The sequence below is a fragment of the Heteronotia binoei genome, chromosome 7 (genome assembly GCF_032191835.1).
Source record: "Heteronotia binoei isolate CCM8104 ecotype False Entrance Well chromosome 7, APGP_CSIRO_Hbin_v1, whole genome shotgun sequence".
NCBI lineage: Eukaryota > Metazoa > Chordata > Lepidosauria > Squamata > Gekkonidae > Heteronotia > Heteronotia binoei.
The window spans coordinates 86,701,710-86,723,488 of NC_083229.1; the positions used below are offsets into that span (position 1 = coordinate 86,701,710).

Here is a 21,779-nt window from a genome sequence, read left to right on the forward strand (position 1 = left end):
TTCATGAAAAACCTTTTGATCAAGTAAAAAGGGCTTCTAGTTAGTTAGACAATGATGTTTTAAATGCTAATTATTTTTAGTATAAGTACTTACAAAAATTTAAGATGCTCAGGTGCCATCTTGGAAGAGGCATTCTTTGTGGTATCTCAAACAGGAAGTACAACCTTTTATAAGAGAGTGACTAATGAGGCATGTACTTAGAAAAATAACAAATGCATTCTATTTTCTTCAAAACCATTCTTTATTAACATAATTTAATGCAGATATAATAATACATTGGTTAATCAATTCATCTGTTAAAATTTGCATGCATTCAAATGTTCGACTAAATTTGCATTTAGTTGAAAAAAATTAAAGATTTCAGGTTTTCACGGCTGATAACATCATTAGGGTTTGTAGAATCTTTCGGGATCAAGTGCCGTGTTCTACTGGAGAAAGTTTTCCTTCCAGACGTTTCGTTCTCAGCTGCGGAGAACATCCTCAGTGGCGTTGCACTGCTCCGGCGTTGCACTGCTCCTGCTCCGGCTGCAACGCCACTGAGGATGTTCTCCGCAGCTGAGAACGAAACGTCTGGAAGGAAAACTTTCTCCAGTAGAACACGGCACTTGATCCCGAAAGATTCTACAAACCCTAATGAAAAAAATTAGTTTGAGGGAGAGAGTGTTTTTTAAAAATACCCAGTTTAGAAAAGTAGCCCAATCCAGGGTTTTCCTGCTACAACACTCTGGCTGATTTTGCACTGACCTTTTACTGGCGCGACCACCCTCCTCACACCGGCGGATCTGCAGGGATTTCGCACCAGAAGCGCCAGCGCAGCCAAAAGAGCCGGCAACTTCCGTCGCGAAACCAGCTCAAACGGAAACCGCCAAGAAGCAGTTGAATCCTAGTTGTGAGTTAGGTTTCAATATACTAGTAAAAAACTGAAAGGTGCCTTTTTACCCATGTTCCTTTGGTGGGGAGATATTCATGTAATTTGTGAAATGTATTTCCTTTCCCTCCCTAAAAATAGTGTGGGTTTTTTTAATGATAAAACTGAAATCCATCAAATACCAGAATTTGTAATAACTTTTCTTCTTATCTGTTTTTCCTTGTTAACAGTTTCTACTAGGGGTGTTCCAGAAAAAAAAATATTAGTTTTTTCCCTCAGATTCTGGCATATTAGACCACAAAAAATATCAGTATTGCCTGATATTCCCAAATCCCAATATTAGTATGGTATTCGAAGTGTACTCAAGATTCCTGATTTTTTTTGGTCCATTATACTCTATAAGAGACCATTAAAATCAATAGCAGATCTGTCCTGGGGTATATTCAATGATCTTCTGGGGGGCGGAATTGAGGTAGAGTCATCAAATTTTCAAAGTAGCTGCTGGAGCCTCTCCTCAAAAGAACTCAAAAGTTTCAAAAACATTGGACAAGCGGATCCAATTCCATGGGCATCCAAAGAAGGTATCCCCATCGTCCATTGTTTCTAATGAGGGGAAAATAGCGAGGCAATACAAGCAGAATGTAGCAAAGAATCTATACAGTAGAAAGTGAAGGGGAGGCATTTTTTCAAGGCCAACGGCAGAACCAGTGCAGTGTGCCCAGCAGAACCTGGGCCACTGTGCCAGTGCCAAAACCCAACAGTATTAAGGTCAAATGAAGTAGAAACTGGGAGGGAGGATTTCTGCAAGGAGAGCAGAAAAAGTGCAAGGTACTAGTGTCTGCCAACTTACCAGTGTCTTTGTAACAAAAGGAAAAAACTGTATAAAAGTAACAACTGTTGATACAAGTCTTGGCTTGCTATTCTATATTTTGAAACAAAATTTATTATCAATATTATTGACAAAAAACACTACACACTAGATGCCAAATTTTAACAACACTGGCAAAATTACAGTAGAGGGTTGATGTTACAACAACAGCAGCAGCAATGAATTGCTTAAGTAACTATCCGTTTCATTCGCCTTCTTCAGGCTGCAGTACACTAGTAATGAATTCAGTAACGGAATACCCAGTATTTCCTTCAAATTTATATTTAGACACTCTCCAGCTTTTACAATTGTTGTATAGACAGTTGCAGTTGGAACCTCAGAGAGCAACAGTCTTCTATTAGGGGTTACCCTTTGTCAGATTCAAAGCGTCTCTGCGCTAAGTTTACGGTAACCCCTAATGGAAGGGTAATCCCTAATGGAAGACTGTTGATCTATGAGGCTTCAACTAAATATGATGAATACACTGAAACAAAGAACCAGTACAGATTTTTTAAAATTTTAATTCAACAATAATGTCACCAAAACAATTTATACAGAAATATTCCTAACCACGCTCTGTAAGAAGGGCAAACAAAGCCTTGACAATTCTTTAAAGGGTGGAATAACTGACTTCTCAAAGTTAGTAATAAAGGATACCTCAGCAAAAGCAACCATTCCACAATCCTGTTGTAATCTTCCTTCTACCCAAATGCATAATGTATGTGGATCTGGCAACAGGCACCCTTGAAGTTGATGGATATCCAAAAATGGGAGCGGAAGCTGGAGAACCTCTGGATGGTGGACAGTTTAGTTAATAACACTTCTTCAACTCACTCCTCATTGCACTTGGTTATTTTGGAACCAGACATATAGGGAACAGCTTTACACAGAGCAGACCCAGCCTGCCAAAGCCTCTGTGGGGCAAGTATTGAGGTTTTTGTGACCAGCTGCCCAGGGGACCACACATGAACAATATGAGCTGATAATGCCGCCCACATGGGAAAAAACCCCACTCACTCTGTACGCACATCAGAGGGCATGAGAGGAGCCTCTGAGCCACAGCAGAGACGTCCAAACAGATTGCCTCCTTCATGGCCCAGTAACTCAGCAGACTGGTGGCCTGTGACTGTAGGGCTCCACAAGGTACTGTGACTTGGCTCATGTGCCTAACACTCCCAGAGGGGTCAAAGATCTGCCTTCTCACAGGTCATCACAGTGGTAGCCACAGGCAGAAGTGGAGCTGCTTTAGCCCCCTCTCAGCTCATGCCAACATGCCCCTCTTGGCCTGCATGTGCTCAACTTTCCAGAAGAGCTTGTCTCTCCAGTGAATGAGCTTGTCAGCCTACTCAGCAATCTTGCCCCTAATGTGTGGGTCACGTATGGTTCCCAGCATGTAGATTTTCTGCTGCATGAGGGGCTGAAGGCAAGCCTTGAGTCCATCTTACAGCCTTTTCACCAGCGTGCATGCTGCTGAAACCATGTCTACACATCCTGCAGCTGGTTCCAGAAGACAGCCGTGTGGATCATGAGGATGACTAGAGCCAGACTTGCCATGTCAGACAACTTCCAGAGTCTGAGAGACTGTTAACCACTCTTCCTGGGTGAGCCAGCTCTCTTCCTGAATTACCCCAGTCTCAGCAATCAGGGCAGTCAAAGGTCTCTTCTGCTCCATCAAGCACTCGAGCATGGCACAAGTGGAATTCCAGTGAGTGCTCATGTTACCAAACAGGCAGTGCACCAACACAGTTGCCACTTTTGTTTCTCACACAGCAGATGTGTGTCCTTCACATTACAAGAGAAGTGACCTATGATATGCTGGCATTTCTGGTGGAGATGCATTAACACAAGGGTCTCAGCATCCTCTGCAGAACCCAGCCACAAAGCATCATTAACCACCAAGTGGAGAAGGTGGACCATGCAGGTAATGCTTCTGAGGCTCAATGCCTGTGGTGCTGCCCTCACGTTCATGCTACCATCGGTCACCATGAAGCCCAAGGAGAGGTCCCTGTGTATCTGTGCTGCTGTTTTTTGATGGTGGTTATGTTGTCCACTGTGTACACCCTGCTGAGTACATTAGCATGGAGCAGAGCCTCACAATAGCCCAGCAGCCCTCTCCCTACTAGTTTCCCCACACTCACCCACAATGTTGCTGGGTAACCACCAGTGAACAGTCAGCAACAGATAGCAGTTCTGTACCTGAAAGGAGGTCCAGATGTTGGATGTGATGTGCACAGTTCTCCCACAAGCACAGGACAACTGTGCCTTCATGTGATCCCAGGCAGTTGTGTACAATGAGGACAACACAGCCCTCCTCAGCATGATGCAAGCAGGGAGCATGTACCAGGAATAGGCATCCTGGAGCAGCCTGCAGAAAGCAGTGTCTTCAACCATGGAAAACAGAAGGCCGTCTACAGCAGCTATTTCAGGAATGAGATGATTGACCCTCTTACTTGATGACTCACCTTCTGGTAGCAGTGGACACTTGAACACCTCAGCAGCAGCTTCTCTTCTCCCCGAAGAACCACCACCTAATGGTGCTTCTTCAGATGCTTCCACAACTTGGTAGTCAAAAGATTATTGAGGTCTCTCCCTCAACCAGTCCAGCCCCTGCACAGCTGTGCAAAAGGGGCATCCTCCATCAGCTGGAAGTACTTCCAGATTTCAGAGGTATAGGGACACTCATGAACACGGGTTATTGAGGAAGACTCAGCATGGGTTCTGCAAGGGAAGATCTTGCCTCACTAACCTGTTACATTTCTTTGAGGGGGTGAACAAACATGTGGACAAAGGAGACCCAATAGATGTTGTTTACCTTGACTTCCAGAAAGCTTTTGATAAAGTTCCTCATCAAAGGCTCCTTAGAAAGCTTGAGAATCATGGAGTAAAAGGACAGGTCCTCTTGTGGATCAAAAACTGGCTGAGTAATAGGAAGCAGAGAGTGAGTATAAATGGGCAGTCTTCGCAGTGGAGGACGGTAAGCAGTGGGGTGCCACAGGGCTCGGTACTGGGTCCCATGCTCTTTAACTTGTTCATAAATGATTTAGAGTTGGGAGTGAGCAGTGAAGTGGCCAAGTTTGCGGATGACACTAAATTGTTCAGGGTGGTGAGAACCAGAGAGGATTGTGAGGAACTCCAAAAGGATCTGTTGAGGCTGGGTGAGTGGGCGTCAACGTGGCAGATGCGGTTCAATGTGGCCAAGTGCAAAGTAATGCACATTGGGGCCAAGAATCCCAGCTACAAATACAAGTTGATGGGGTGTGAGAGACTGACCAAGAGAGAGATCTTGGGGTCGTGGTAGATAACTCACTGAAAATGTCAAGACAGTGTGCGTTTGCAATAAAAAAGGCCAGCGCCATGCTGGGAATTATTAGGAAGGGAATTGAAAACAAATCAGCCAGTATCATAATGCCCCTGTATAAATCGATGGTGCGGTCTCATTTGGAGTACTGTGTGCAGTTCTGGTCGCCGCACCTCAAAAAGGATATTATAGCATTGGAGAAAGTCCAGAGAAGGGCAACTAGAATGATTAAAGGGCTGGAGCACTTTCCCTATGAAGAAAGGTTGAAATGCTTGGGACTCTTTAGCTTGGAAAAACGTCGACTGCGGGGTGACATGATAGAGGTTTACAAGATAATGCATGGTATGGAGAAAGTAGAGAAAGAAGTACTTTTCTCCCTTTCTCACAATACAAGAACTCGTGGGCATTCGATGAAATTGCTGAGCAGACAGGTTAAAATGGATAAAAGGAAGTACTTCTTCACCCAAAGGGTGATTAACATGTGGAATTCACTGCCACAGGAGGTGGTGGCAGCCACAAGTATAGCCACCTTCAAGAAGGGTTTAGATAAAAATATGGAGCACAGGTCCATCAGTGGCTATTAGCCACAGTGTGTGTGTGTATATAAAATTTGTTGCCACTGTGTGACACAGAGTATTGGACTTGATGGGCCGTTGGCCTGATCCAACATGGCTTCTCTTATGTTCTTATGTTCATACTGACCAGCTGCCACAAGCATCCTGGAACCGCATCCTGTGAGAATCTCAGGCCAGGCACACTGTCTTGGGGGGACAAGGAAAGATTCCTGAGAGGGAAAGGGTAGAAACGGCATTGCCTTGGAGTGCACCTTCATCTCTTCCTCTTGAGCCTCCAGCCTCCCCTCCTGTTCCTCCTCGGAAGGCCTGCTAGAGGAGCCAGAGCAGGGACATCCAGCATTTCCTCTAGCTCCTCCAGAAATATCTGGGTTCCTGGGGTGAGCTCCAGAGCCAGAACACTCTTGTCGCCAAAGCTCACTCCAAAAGACAGCTTAGGCAGCTCCTCTTCCTGCTGCTGAGCATCAGCAACAACACCTGGAAGAGAGCTGCCCAAGCAACAGACCCCTACTCAGGGCCAGCACCTGCAGACACCTCTGCAGGGAGTGCCCCAGCAGTAGCCTCAGTGCAGAAGGCCATGTGTGGTCTCTTCATTGCACCACTCTGGCCAGAGGACTGAGTGGTAGAAGGCAGCTGTGGAGGTGAGGGGAAAACTGCAGCCCTCCGCCCTACTACTCTTCTAATTAATCTTGCCCACAGGAACCCACTGTGTTCCTTTCGTTCCACTCATTGTTATCCCAGGCCAAACTCTTTATAAATAGTACTTGTGGGGAAGGTATTATGTACCTAACTACCTGCACTGCAACCTGAATCTAACAGAGTCTGACACCTTTTTATAAGTCCTCCTACTCAAAAACTATGTTTTTGTCTTTCAAAAAAGCCTAACTTACCCTCACTTCAGTTTTTGTTTTCTTTTTTGGTTTTGGGGTGGTAGTGATGGTGGTGGTGGTTTTAGGATTTTTTTAGAACTAGTGACTTCCTATGCTGAAACTTGACTATGGTTTAATAGTCTTTGAAATCTTTTAAATCTGACAAATCTTTTAAAAAGTTTAAGGCTCTTTATTAAGCTTCTGACTGGATTCTATTGCAACAGGTCTGATTTCCTTCATAGAAATGTAAGTGCTCCCTCCAACAAACTGAAAAACTACAGGACAACCTAAAGGGAAATTTGTCTAAAAGCACCTGCCTTCACTGAAGCTCAGAGTGCTGCACACTTTTTATGAAAAGTTAATCTAGGCTATTATACCACTGTTTTGAAGACAACTACAACCTTGTTTGCTTTTAATATTCTCCTAGGACTGGCCTGGTTAGAGAGGAACTAAAGACCTATGCTGAAATTTAGTTAGAAGTGTTTAAAAGTTCAACAGTTCCTCAAACAGACCCTTATTAGTAAAAGCCTGCTTAGCATTACCTAAGTATTGTACTCAACAGCTGTTGAAACCAGAAGCACACACTTGGAACATGAAACAGTGAACCTCAACACCCCCCCTCCCTCCAAAAAACCAACCTTCTAGAAATTAAAGGGAAGAAATATGGGAGGGGGAACTACTGGGGGAAAGGCAAGAAAAATGACTTTAGAAAAGTAAGCAGAACCTAAATCAAAAGCTCCATACCCACACTAGACACTCCCCCAAAAGGGGGGGGGAAGCAGAGGAAACAAGCAACAAAGCCTCAAACCCCCACCAAACTTCCAAAAAAAGAGAAAAGGAAGAAGAAAACAGCGACAGATGGAAGAACCAAAGCAGAAGGAAGGAACCCTTTGCCTCACCACCTACCACCAGGCCCAAACAACAACAAAACTCCACAAAAAATAACTGCAAAACCAGAAAGAACTAAAATCTAAGAATAAAATCCAAGGAAACCAAAAATAGACCTGAGCCCTTGGCCTCATCTCCCCACCCACAAGCACCAAGCACAAATAAGTAACAAAAACCTCCAAACTGCAAGCCACAACCCAGAAAAAAAGCTATAACCTAATCAAAGGGAACCAAAAAAAGGCCCTAAGCCCTTGATCTCACCTCCCCCACAACCTACCACCCACCAATCCCGAACAACTAACAGTAAAATAAGAAAACTTTTACAAAATATATCATTGAGTCAAACCAATCACTGTCTTCACCATCTTCAAGTACTTGAAGGGCTGTCATCTAGAGGATGATGTGGAATTGTTTTCTGTGGCCCCGGAAGGTAGGACCAGAACCAGCGGGTTGAAATTAAATCAAAAGAGTTTCCGGCTCAACATTAGGAAGAACTTCCTGACCGTTAGAGCGATTCCTCAGTGAAACAGGCTTCCTCAGGAGGTGGTGGGCTCTCCTTCCTTGGAGGTTTTTAAACAGAGGCTAGATGGCCATCTGACAGCAATGAAGATCTTGTGAATTTAGGGGGAGGTATTTGTGAGTTTCCTACATTGTGCAGGGGGTTGGACTAGATGACCCTGGAGGTCCCTTCCGACTCTATAATTCTGTAATTCTCTAGGCAGGCAGGATCTGATCTGAAGTCCACAACAGAGTCTCCCAGGCAGCAGGAGTCAGGCTCAAAGCAGCTGAAGCTAAAGCCAGGGCAGTCTACAAACCTCTCTCAGTAGTGGAGTTTAACTCAGCGAGACCCTTGCTTTTATACTCTTCACCCATGCACAGAAGTATTTCAAAAAAGAACAGTGATTGACTAAAGAGCAGTGTTCCCCCTAACCTGAAATCTATTTGCCAAATTACCTTCTGTTTCTTTGGAAATGGGTGGGGAAAGCAAGGTAGCTACTTAGTTGGACTTCACACTTGAGGCCAATAACCTTGCAAGTTGCAAACCTGCAATGCAATGCCATTTGCAAAAGCATTGCAATTATTGACTCTAAGGCACTACAGCTTCCCTGAAGGGGCTTTTGTCATTGGGCTGCAGAGGTGCCTCTCCCCTCTCCCTCCTGTTACCCTGGAAGCCAAAGCAAAAGATGGGACAGAGCTCTAGAGGACAGAACTGAAAGTTCTGTAACCACATAAAACTCTCCACCACCAGCTATTTGGTATAACTCAGGGGTGGCCGACGGTAGCTCTCCAGATTTTTTTTTGCCTACAAATCCCATCAGCCCCAGCCATTGGTCATGCTGGTTGGGGCCAATGGGAGTTGTAGCAAAAAACATCTGGAGAGCTACCATTGGCCACCCCTGGTATAATTGAACATAACTGAAAAAAGCCAGGGAAAGTTAGCTTTATTCAGAACAAGCTATACAGGTAGTAAGTCAGATTCTCTGATCTATATTTGGCTTAAAATATACCTGAAGATACTGGTATTTTGGGAGTACTTTTTCAGCTCAGATACAGCCGAATCAACACCCCTACTTTCTACCCAAGCTATATAAACCACTGCTAAAATTATAACATGGGTGATATCCAAATCTTAGCTTGGTCACAAGGGTAGAAGCTTATTGGATCATTTTGTTTATATGCCTGAATTTCATTCTGTGTGCAATGGTTTATGGATTAAGGTTTTAAGAGATTACTTCTACAATTCCCAAATCTCATTCCAGCACAAATGCTCTCAGTACTGTTTTCTGTACACACTTATCCAAGCTACACAGTTAAAATGGTTCAGTTCATTTGCTTGGCATTGCAGTTATAAGTCAGGAAGAACTTTATAAGCTCATGCAATACCACTTGAGACCAGATTCCCAGATGAGTTGGGACTATATACAGCTAATTCCACTGCAATACAAGAAGAATGCATTGTCATTAAACATAGTTTTGTTGCAGTTTTAAAACAATTGGTAGGAACATGCTAAATTTAACAGGATGTGTTTTAATATTTATTTTGCACACCTGAAATATGACATAAGCTTTTTTGTTCCCTGACTTCAGGAAGGCATCAGTAAATATTAGAACTGGCAGGCTGATACGAAACAGTTATCAAAGACCTTAAAGACCTTAAGATTAACTAAGGAGTCACTCTTTTGTACTCCTTTACACTCCTTTATAAGCTGCCCTGAGCCTGCCTCGGCGGGGAGGGCGGGGTTTAATAAATTCGATTTAATAAATCGAATTAAACATAATTTATTTTTTCTGACTATGACACATCTCAATCTTGAATAATCTTTGAGATAACTTGCAGTTGTTGGGTTTTTTAAATACCAAGTGCTCAGCAGAAATCCAGCATGGTTAAAATAAGGTATACACTGTGCTTATGGGTAATTAGCCAATCAGATCACTGGGTTAGCAGAAAATTAGTAATCCAGTAATTTTGCATATAAATTGAGCCACATGCTGTGGAAACTGTCCTTAGAGATTAGTTAATTAACAGGTCTGGGGTTCCAAAAGGTTACATTAAAGAAAGCAGCATTCCCAAACTTTTAATTAAATTACTTGGATTTTATTATTTCAATTACTGTACTGATGATTTTTGTGTCCCCACACTGCAGTGCTTTATTTGTGAAATTGGCACATCTGGAATTTGGCTGCTAATTTATTTTCTTTTTCAGTGGGCAGTTTGGCATCTATAGCAGAGTTAAGTACACCTCTGGACACCATGATTCTGTTTAACATTTTACAGTTCTCTTATTCTCCGGGAAATAGCATTGTACCAGTGATTACTATTCCTTGTGTTAATTAGGCTCTCTCAGCTAGGGAACCTCTATCAGTTAGGGTGCTTATCACCCCAGTGGGAAAGGGCTGTTATCAGCAGAAAGACAGACACTCCAAAGTTTAACTGATACAAATTAAATGGTTTACTGAGGCCAGATTAACACCTTGCAAAAGTGAAGTTTCCAAATTTCTCCTTACCAATCTTTTTTTGCCTTTTGAGATCTATCCTGTTTCCAGATGTTTCTTTCCTAACTCAGTATCACTACTCACTACCATCACCACCACCATCACAACATCTACTTTTACTTTTCTTCTCTCAGTCTCTTCGTTTTTCTTTCACTTACACCACATCTTTTCATTTGCTTTCCATTCACTTTCATGGTGCAAAATCAAAGTAAGAGATTATTATGTCAATTAGTTCAGATAATCTTTTGTCTTTTTAAAATATTAATATTTGGTTCTGTTGAGATGCAATATTTATTTTAATAAATAAAACAGAAATTAGTTGGTTAAGTGGAACACAATACATTGACTAAGATGTATTAGGTTGACAATGCTTAGTATAGTATATGGCAGGGGTGGCCAATGGTAGCTCTCCAGATGTTTTTTGCCTACAACTCCCATCAGCCCCAGCCAGCTTATCCCTCTGGGGTGATAAACACCCTAAATGATAGAGGTTCCCTAGCTGAGAGAGCCTAATTAACACAAGGAATAGTAATCACTGGTACAATGCTATTTCCCCAGAGAATAAGAGAACTGTAAAATGTTAAACAGAATCATGGTGTCCAGAGGTGTACTTAATTCTGCTATAGATGCCAAACTGCCCACTGAAAAAGGAAATAAATTAGCAGCCAATGGCTGGGACTGATGGGAGTTGTAGGCAAAAAACATCTGGAGAACTACCGTTGGCCACCCCTGGTATATGGCATGACCATTAAACAATAATTAGATAGTTTTGTATCTGAATTATTTTAAGCTTGTTTCATCTTTTTTGTATTCTAGAAGTAGCAAGGAATAATGGGTAATGCACCAAATATGCTACAGAGCACATTCTATTTATTTTAGAAGTGGGGTTGCATGCACTTTGGGCCCATTTAAATTAATTGAGGTTCTAATGCAGTGTACTTCCTGTAAACCTTTGTGAGTGTGGTTCCCTTGGTGATTATAGTGTATCTTTTTTCCTATTCTGGATTTTTGGAATAAAATTGTTCATCTCTTGATGACAATAAATTCTGTACCCCTTGTTGCCCTTTAATGCTTTTCAACTCTGTGACTGAACAATAATTTATTCAGATGTCAAAAAATAATTTGAAAAATGTCAGGTAGAAAAGAAAAATAGGATAGAAGAGAATTACTTTATAAGACATGCAGTTCAGGGTCATGGATTTCCTGTGTCTAAAATAGTTTTGGTCAATTTCTGTAGCATAGGGAATAGTTAAAATAATTCTATAACAAACTTTCCATTCAATTTCTCTTCTCTTAGGTTGTTTTAATTACCATTGTCTTTCTGTAGCAATAACAGGTAGCACTGAAAAGAGCATCACTGGCATTCTAAAAAAGAGCATTTCTGTCATCACTCATTCCTAGAGGAAAGTCTGCATGACTGAAGAAAGTGATTGGGGGAGGGGGGAATGATGAATTATCACTGAGAAAAAGTTTGATCCAACTATATCCAGAGCCGTGGGGATTCTTAGTTTTAACTAAGTTATTTTTCATCTTTTACATTTTTTTATGTTAACGGATAAGACCTTTTTCTGGCATGATCTATGACTTATGTCCCCAGAATAATAAATTTACGCAGAAAATACAATTCACTGAAGATTTATGGCACAATCCTGCACACGTGATGCAAGTTTAAGTCCAATCAAAATTGGCCTTTGGCATATTTAACTTCTGCGCTGGAGAGTGGCCTCAATTTACTACAAAATATATGTAAATACATTCGAATATAAATAGGAAGGGATATGCCTATTGTAGTGCCATAAACCAAAATTTTAGTGTCATTACAGAGACATTGATACAGAGCAGTGTTACCCATTTCTGCTATTTTGGCTTTAGGCATTGCTTTTATTGTTCACCCAGTGAACTGTATGACTTCAGAGATATTTGAACCCAGGTTTCACCTGTATTAATCCAGGACTCCAGGTCTTTCAGATTGGGCAGCTTCCCCAAATGCCGAGCTCCCCACTACTGTTACAAAGAATAGCTACCTAATTGTAGTTGTCTTTGTCTATTTTTGTTAGCTTTGGGAGAGGGCATGTGAGGGAAAATCTAAAGCTAGAAATGTTTTTGATTGAATACCAGCAGCAACTAAGTTTTAACAAATAGTGGTAGATCTGTATTCATATGACTTTTTTTTTTAGCTTAAATATTATTAAAGTATTGTTCCTGAGATTTGGGCACAACAGCTTTAAGATGCAGTTAGCAATATACCATGTTCTTTGCATGTATCATTTTACAGAAACATTCTTATTTCAAGAGTGATTACAGTCACAGCTTCTTATCAGCTGTAGGCAACCCTAATTTTAAAATTTAAAAGGTATTGTAATGTTTCAAGGAAGGCATCTCATTTGTTAGCTAGAGCAGGCTGATAAATTTATCCATTTGTCCCCAAATGAATAGACTAATAGCATTCTCATGAATAAGTGACTAATTGCTTACTGTTGTGAAGAAGATCAGTAAATTACTCTCTGTGGATGGTAGGAGTTTAGTAATTTATAGGTTTTTCATATCTGCTTATTTGCTGTGCCTCTGAGTGACTTTATACTGAGAAGGTGAAATGGCAAGCTGGAAAAAATACTATTGGGAAAAGACAGAGTATTACTTTTCTTTCAGGGTTTCCTGTTTTAGATTTTCATATTGCAGTGAGCTGTCTTTCGAATAGGCAGCCCTGTGGCGCAGAGTGGTAAAGCTGCAGTACTGCAGTCCTAAGCTCTGCTCACGACCTGAATTCAATCCCGGCGGAAGCTGGGTTCAGGTAGCTGGCTCAAGATTGACTCAGCCTTCCATCCTTCCGAGGTCAGTAAAATGAGTACCCAGCATGCTGGGGGAAAAGTGTATATGACTGGGAAAGGCAATGTTAAGTCTGCCATGAAAACGTCGTGATGCAATGTCACCCCAGAGTCAGAAACAGCTGGTGCTTGCACAGGGGACTACCTTTTTTATCTTACGAATATACATGTTGCAGAAAACTTTCAGAAATTTAATTCTGAAATTTAATCCACTTAAATTTAGTTTAATAAATACCAATAATGCCTTATTTCATTTATCATACTTTAGCAAAGACTATAATCAGGATTTTGTTATTTAAAAAAAAAGTCTGAATATATCTGTGAATAGGTTCTGTCACGATCAGGTTTTTAAAACATTAGAAGCAGAGGAAATATAGTTTCCTTTTTCAAAAAGAATAGTCCTATGATCACAACAAAGCAGTTCACTGCTGGAAAGATAGCTGGCTTTTTACAAGTAAAAACATATGCAAGTAGGTATATGGGAAGTTACCACTGGAAATTGCATTCTGACATTAGCTTTTCCAGTACAAAAAACAAAGGTGAAATCTTCATTACAGTACGATCCAGTATGGTGCTCATTAGCAGTTAGCAGGGCTTTTTGTACCAGGAACTCCTTTGCATATTAGGCCACACCTCCTGATGTAGCCAATCCTCCAAGAACTTACAGGGCTCTTTGTACAGGGCCTACTGTAAGCTCCAGGAGGATTGGCTACATCATGGGTGTGTGGCCTAATATGCAAAGGAGTTTCTACTACAAAAAAAAGCTCTGATGGTAAGTTCTGCAGTTCACCTCCCAGAAGACAAACTTTATATACAGAAAATCCCTTTAAAATGACTTCTGCAGATATTAATTGAGGGATCAGTATAATATAAGGCATATCAGGCATGCAGGGTCTAATATATTTGAAAACACTCTGTTAGGATAGATGGACCAGTTGGAAGCAGGTCCCTGCGCAGAAACAATTAGGAAGTGAAACTGACTCTGGAAAAGGCCCCACACCATTTTCTACCTGTACCATATGATATCACTTCTGGTTTAGCTCACTACTACTGAAGTAGCAATTTCCAAGGCACTGATGGTTGCCTCTTCATACCCACTCCTTCTTCCTTGAGAAGAAGACAACCCAGACACAGCAGCCATTGCCATTGTGATTTCCAGACTGCCATGTTTGCGAGAAGAGGCAGTGATCACCATCACTTCTCCTTTATGAGGAGATTGGCCCTGGGGCAGCTGTGGCATTGGCTACTGTGTCTTCATCTAAACTGCCCTCCTTGCAAGGAAAAACAGGTGGTGACCCTCTTAGGAAGGATGACCCTGGCTGTCTCCAGGGCATGTATCCTTCAACAGTTATACCAGTAAATTAAACAGCCAGTCTGTTCCTGTTTCCATAATATGGACATGATACAAATTTATTTGTTGGACGTAAGTATACATAAATTTTCCATGTATTTTACTTGAACTTGGAAGTAAATTCAGAATGTGAGACTGGCTTTGAGACATCACCCACACAACAGGCACAACCATTCTAAACCATTACTTAGAGTTAGAGCAAGATGGGCAGCCTTGTTTGTCTGTAGCAGTAGAAAAGAGCAAGAGTCCAGTAGCACCTTAAAGACTAACCATATTTGTGGCAGGGTTTGAGCTTTCATGAGAGTGACTCTCGAAAGCTCATACCCTGCCACAAATATGGTTAGTCTTTAAGGTGCTACTGGACTCTTGCTCTTTTCTACTAAGCGTTTGGGGGGTTTTCCCCAAACTCATTTAACTCATCAAGTTCTACAGCAAGGATAACTGTCAAGTCTGGTATTTAAGCTTTTCCCCTACTGATGTCAAAATAATAAACTGTCTCAAAAACTGTCTCTTTTCAGAAAGAACAATTTAGAAATCAGACTAATTAGACCAATTGTACAAACTAAGAGCAATAGTAGAAACTGGAAGAGGCTAAGATAATAAATTGAATCTCTCCTCATGTCACTTACCCTGGCTTGTATTCTACTACTCCACTAAACAAAGTTGGAAACCTCCCTGTGATGGAAGCGACTCTTCTAATGTTACCAGGAACAATAATGCTATTCATTTTTCACTATCTCAGGCATGCTAATTATGGAAAGTAATTTCTAAATATTAAATAGCTAACTTTCCTTCCTTTAAAAAAAAACCCACTTAAATGCTGGTTGACAAGAAACCAGCTGGTTGACAAGAAATAAACTAAATTTCCATCAAACATTTGACAATCTAAATTAGTACATTTAGGTGCTGTGCCCTACCATCTGTTATTCCCTTTAGCAGTGTCAGGCTTTAGAGAAGGTCCCTTAAAATGATCTATGTATAATCTTTCAGTGGTGAAGCATGCAGAAGTAACCTTTCGACTGATTTGTTGTTTCAGGACCAATGCAAGAGACAATATATGACTTCTGGAGAATGGTCTGGCATGAAAATACAGCAAGCATAGTCATGGTGACAAACCTTGTGGAAGTGGGAAGGGTAAGATACTTCTGTTATTATTTTTTCACTATTTCAGATGAGTCAGCTGTGTAAGAGTGTACTGGATATATAAAATAATGAGCCTTTTTGCTATTTTAGTTCTAAGAAAGTGAAATACAAAGGGCCAAGGCAATGGCTAGCTGAAGTATATTTCTGTGATGGTTTCTATTAGAGAGTAACTGAAAGTCCTTTGTGGAATTTTCGTAGCTAGAAACTGGGGTGGAAGGGAATCTCATAGAGCTTTGACCCTTCATTCACCATTCATTGATGTGCTTCTGGATGGTCCTGGCTGCTACTGTGCACCAGTATTTGTTCTTAAAAAAAAATCCTCACAAGATGACAAATTTTGCTGCAAAGATCTTCATGAAGCCAAATTTTATTGGCTATTCAAAAACATTTGTCTGTGTGGCATCAGCAGAGCGTCTTGCCCTCAACCTGACATTTTATGGGTAAAAAAAAAAAGAACATGAGAGCTGTGCTGGCTCAGACCAGTAGTTCATCTAGTACAGAATCCTGTTTCTCACAGTGGCAAACCAGTTCCTGTGGAGGGCCAACAATAGGGCATAGAACTGGAGACCTTTTCATAACATTGCCTCCTAGCTCTGGAATTCAGTGGTTTAGTGCCTCTGAATGTGGAAGTTCCCCACAGTCACCATGCCTAGTAACCACAGATAGATCTATCCTCCATGAACTAATCCTCTGTTAAAGATAAGAAATATCTTTAGTACAGTATCCCAAGGTAGGGATGGGAATAAACCTAAAAATTCTGGTTCAGTTCAGGGTTCGGGACAACCCCTGAACTGAGTCAAAAGGCCCCAAACTGAACTGGCCAGTTTGGTTTCCCATTTCTTCTGCCCATGATGAACTTCAGCCAGGAAAAAGGAGGAGATTAACCAAGAAGGGTTAAATGGCTGGCCGTTTTGAAGTGGCAGGGAGCTCCAGGGAAGGCACCTTCCCCAAACATTGGTTTGGAGGCTCTGAACTGACCCAAGTTCATGCCGAATTTTGGCTCATGATCTAGTTCATGCCCATCCCTATCCCAAGGTGTACTAAGAATAGTATCTCAAGGTAAAGGGAGAACTTTTCTTACCTCAGTTACATGGTTGTGAAATAGTCACATTCATCTTAAATGCAGTGGGCAGTATAAATGTGAAAAATAAACTCCTGAGACATAATGAGTTAGGTCCAAAGGACTCTGGACAGTATGAGAGTATGCTGGATGTATAAAACTCACAGCATGGGTCTTTCCTGCCTCCCACTTTCCATTACAACACCTTGTGCTCCCAGAAATGTGGTTCCTGGTTGTTAAGAAGTCCCTTAAAAATAGCATGGAATGCAGTGTTGTGGTCTGCAGTGGGATGGATGAATCACGGAAAATTAAGTTACCTCAACCTTGGTGTACAAAAAAAGTGCCCTTCCACTTGTGTAAAAGAAACATTGACTCTAATGCTGTTGTAGGACATTCTTCCACAATAGTTCGCCATAGATGTCCTTAGATATTTGGGAAACTTCAGCTAATTTCACACATACACAAACTCCTTTCCAAATAGAAAGGAATTCCTGTTGTTCTTCTGTGGCTTCAAATACACTATCATGCATATACCTAGATGAGTTCTGCATAGCAACTAATTTTCATTCCCTAACTACTTACTGGGTGGACCAGATTCTCTAGGTATAGCTAAATGAACCAGTGTTTCCATGGATATGGAAATAATGAGAAGGACTGAATTCCAGAAGGAATACATATATTCCTTTTAATACATTAGCACTGTTATTTTCAAGCAGTACTTAAAGAAGCTTATTTATTATTTTAAATGGTCAGCCTGTATTTTACTATATCAGCAGCATTGTGAACATTATGATATTTAACATGGAGTAAATTGTAACATAGAGAGTAAACTGTTTTGTTTCCTGAGAAAATCTCAAACTTCATCAACTATGTTGTCAACACTTCCAGAAACAGCACATTTATTAACTTGTGAAAGAGTAGAAAATTGCAGATATACTTTGATGGAGCTAAAACAGTTATGATGCATGTTTTTAATTTCTTAGCAACAGAGTTCTTTATAATTTTTCCTTGAAAGATAGATGTGTGAACTATAACATGATCAATTTCTAAGTAATATGAGTAAATGTGTCATTTGTAGCTTTTTTATTGTAAATTCAATTTTCATTTGGTGTTTAGAATAGGGGGGTTGTTCATGGTTTATTGGGAGTTTAAATCCTACCGCTTAGACATCTGAGTGCCTGAGCCTCCTCACAAATCAGGCAACAGGACTACATTCGGACAACAAAGCAGTACGATTTGTGAGTATAATTAAGTGTTGTTACAGAGCTCAAATATGCAGCCATTTGGGATGAGTAAAATGGTCAACCTGAGGCTGTTTGAGCCCAAGTGAAAAAGTAAATTGTCTTTGCCACTGACATGCAAACTGGAAGAAAAAAGAGACCATTTTTTAAGCATCTTACTGGTATATTGTGTCTATGTTAAACCATATTTCATGAAATTTAATACATGGACTAAACCTGGGGGCATCTACAACATCCCTTTTAGCTAGACATAGTCCAGTTCTCAGCTCATTGTCAGCTTTGCATCTGTGGCAGAGTAAGATTCTCCAGTGATTCCATAGGTGGGGCAGAGTTGTAGATGGCATCACATCTTTGGGATTATAGTTAGGGTTCTTAGTGGCATACCAGCAATGCCTTTTAGCTTCCAGATTGGCTCTCAATGTGCATGATCTTCTCTCCACCTTTAATAGAGCGCTTAGAGCAGCAATTAACTTTCTCCACCCCCTTCCATCCTGACCTTAATTAGGGACAGGTTTATTGGGGTTAGCTTTTTCACCATCCCAAAGACAGAGAAATTACTATATGCTAAATAGACATGCCTCTCCTCACTTGGGAGATTTTCTCTACACGCACAGTCTCCTTTATCCTTTGAGAGGCAGAAGGAAGCAGTGCACATCTGTACTTCTGGACTGCCATTGACACCTATCCCAAGGGAAAGAAATGCTATAGCCTGGACACAATTGGCTTTTCCCTCGTAACTGTTCCATCATCCTTCCCAAGGCAAGAAGACTTATAGTTGCAGTAGCACTCAGCTTCTTCAGCTCCAGCTGCTCCCATCACAGAAGTGAACGTGAATAGGCAAGTTTGAGGTCCTGTCTCAGCACATGGGCCAAGAGAATGCTTCTGTAGCAACATTAGCTACAGTGGTTTGCAGGGCTGGATTAACAATTAGGCCAAGTAGGCACCGGCCTATGGGCCCCCACACTTTTAGGGGTCCCGGACCAGCTTTCCCCTCCCCCTGGTTTTCCCCCTGGAACACAGCAGAGGGAAATATATATTCCTATATATGCACACATGTGGACTGACAGACAGACAGATAAAGAAGGAATATGGTTCTTGTGGCACTAACAAAACCTCCTGTCAAGCCTATAGTCACCCAAATTGTTAAGGGACTTGTCTGTTAAAACATCCTTTCTAGTAGGCAATAAATCAGCATATGGTGTGCAAGAGCACAAAGTTCTCCATGCTTTGGGTTCAGTTAGGGAGTTAAAGGGAAACCTTTCCTCTTGTTGCTCTACAAAAGGTCCCTGGCTGTATCCACAAGAAGATCTCTTCCCAACTACCTGCCCCAGCCCAGAAATGATAGGGTGGGTCCTACCCATATCATACCATTCCACTGAGCAAAGTTTGACACTTTTCTCTAAGCCAAGGACCCTCCTCCAGCTTTAGGGGCTCTTTCCTAATGGAAAACCTACTTGAATGAAGTGTCCTTAGACTGGAGGAATGTTGGATCCACACCGTTGAGAATGAAACTTCATCATGAATTTCAGTTTTCTATTTCTGCCAGATGCACCTAAGTCATGATTCACCATGCCATTGCTAAAATCAAAAAGTGAATTATGCATCTTGGTGATCTGCTTTGCCACAAGCACAACACAATCCCAGTCTTCCCATATTAGAAGCAATAAATAATAATTCTTACTCAGTTTGTTCTTGTAGTTGATTTTCTTGTTGCTGTGTATCACACAAACCCATGCAATCAGTAATAGTAATAATTTTATTACAGTAATAATATGCATAAGCATGTGAACAATGGCCAACTTCATTCCAAACCTGTAGAATCTTACTCATGCTATAGTTCCTGCTACTAACACTGACCTCACAGGCAGAGATAGCCTGGAATTTGTCTCTTCTTAGATTAGAATGCAAAAGAGTGCATATAATAGGAGCACCAGTCTAGTGCTGTGGTTATAATGTCAGACTAGGACCTTGGAGACCTAGGTTCAGATCCCCACTTAATCATGAAGCTTACTTAATAACCTTGGCACAGTCCTTCTCTCCAAGTCTAACATACTTACTGGGTTTTTCTGAGGACAAAGTAAAGCAAGGAAACCATATAGAGTGCCTTGCGCTCCATGAAGAGAAGGAAAGATAAAATCATATAGATAGGTACATGGAAATAGTGCCATGCTCTATTCTCCCAGCACCATAGTATATCCTCCCACAGTCTGGGAGAATTAAAGGCAGTGAGAGAGGGAAGAAACTACATAATAATGGATAAAAATATTCTGAAAGCATGATTCTGTGAATTTTTATATATAGTACACTCCACCATATTTAATGGGGCTTACTCCCAAGTAGGTGTGCATAGAACTGCAGCTTTTAAAAGTCATTTACTCTATTTTAAAAGTCATTCACTCCATTTTAGAAAAATTGGGACATAACAAATTGACAATTGGAACCGCATTGGGATTGTAGTCTTCAAGAATGCATATTTGCTTTTTTCAGGCATTAAACTGTTGATTACACTTCTTTTCCCCCCCCTTCTGATTAGGTACAAATGCTGTGTTTTAGGCTCAGTTTGTCCTTGAGATTTCTTCAGCCCCCCCCCCCCCCTTCTGCTATTGTGTTTTGACAATAGGTCAGATTTCTGTAGAGCAAACATTATAACTTATCTTGACTTTGAAGGTTTTATATGCTTTAGTTGATATTGTTGCTGCTTGCTGCTGCTTCTGTTATTTGACTTACCGATTCATTGGGAGACCTCCTACCTATTTTAAATCCAAAAGCAAGGGTCGGCAGAGGGGAGAGAAATAGCGCTGTTTTTTTTTCCAGGAGAGAATATCTATTTAACATGTTTGCCACATAACTTGTCTGTGTCCTTCATACATTAATCATTAAGGGGGTGTATGTGTATTTGTTTATCCGGACTGGATAGTCATTAAATTTGTGCTCAGCTATAGCTTTTGCCCTGAAGCTCTATGCATCAGGATGGTTTTAATTGCAGGCAGAGGAGCCACTGGGAGGCTTTCCCTCACACAGGCACCTGCTACAGATGATTCAGTCCCCGCATTTGCCTCTAGCAGGGCCTGGATACATCTGCCAATACCTGTCATTATCTGAGTCAGACTTGTCAAAACCATGCATCCCTTTAAGCTCTCCAGAGTTCCAGCAAGGGACCCTTGTCAGTTTTTTTGGCACTTACAGACTGCCATGCACCTGGTATTTAAATGGCAACAAAATGTGTTTTTATTGTTTTCCTTCTTTAATGAACCTACCTGAGGGACATTTAGCTCTTTATCTAGTAGCATGTAACTGAGTCTCTCAGATATACACTCTTGGTATGGAGAGACAAAAAACAAACACCTCCCTCCCTTTATTCTCATGTTTGCGCTATTATACTGATCCATCTGCCATAGGTATATAACAAAAATCTGCAGAACTCCCCCAGGAGTTTTTTGCTGTGGTAATTTACTCTAATGATTTCTAAACATATTTAGCCAGCTTTATGAAGACCTCATTAGAATGTGACTGAATGCTAAAAATGCAAACGATGCCTCACTGTAATTTAGGATAGCCATTATTAAGTTGCCATGAAAAATTCTTTGAAATATAATGTGATGAAGAGAAGTTTCCACAGAGATTTTGTGTCTCTCCCCAACACACAGACCAAACACAAAGATATCTGGAAGTATTCCAGTGAATAGAGACTGTTGGGTCTGAATTGGCCATTCTCATGGATTATTCAGGAAAGCTCCTTGAGCAGGTGTCAAGACTGATGAAAGTGACATTAGGGTTTCAACCTGTGTGCTGTCTCTCAGCC

General features: G+C 41.1%; 1 protein-coding gene across 18 annotated transcripts in view; it reads left to right on the forward strand.

Annotated features, from left to right (window-relative positions):
* Nucleotides 1-21,779, forward strand: part of PTPRM (protein tyrosine phosphatase receptor type M) — a 792,664-nt gene that overhangs the window by 731,714 nt on the left and 39,171 nt on the right. For all 18 annotated transcript variants that reach the window (XM_060243981.1, XM_060243978.1, XM_060243979.1 and 15 more), the window contains one exon: nucleotides 15,570-15,667. In XM_060243981.1, coding sequence (XP_060099964.1) covers nucleotides 15,570-15,667 — 98 coding nt within the window. The remainder of the gene's footprint in view (nucleotides 1-15,569; nucleotides 15,668-21,779) is intronic.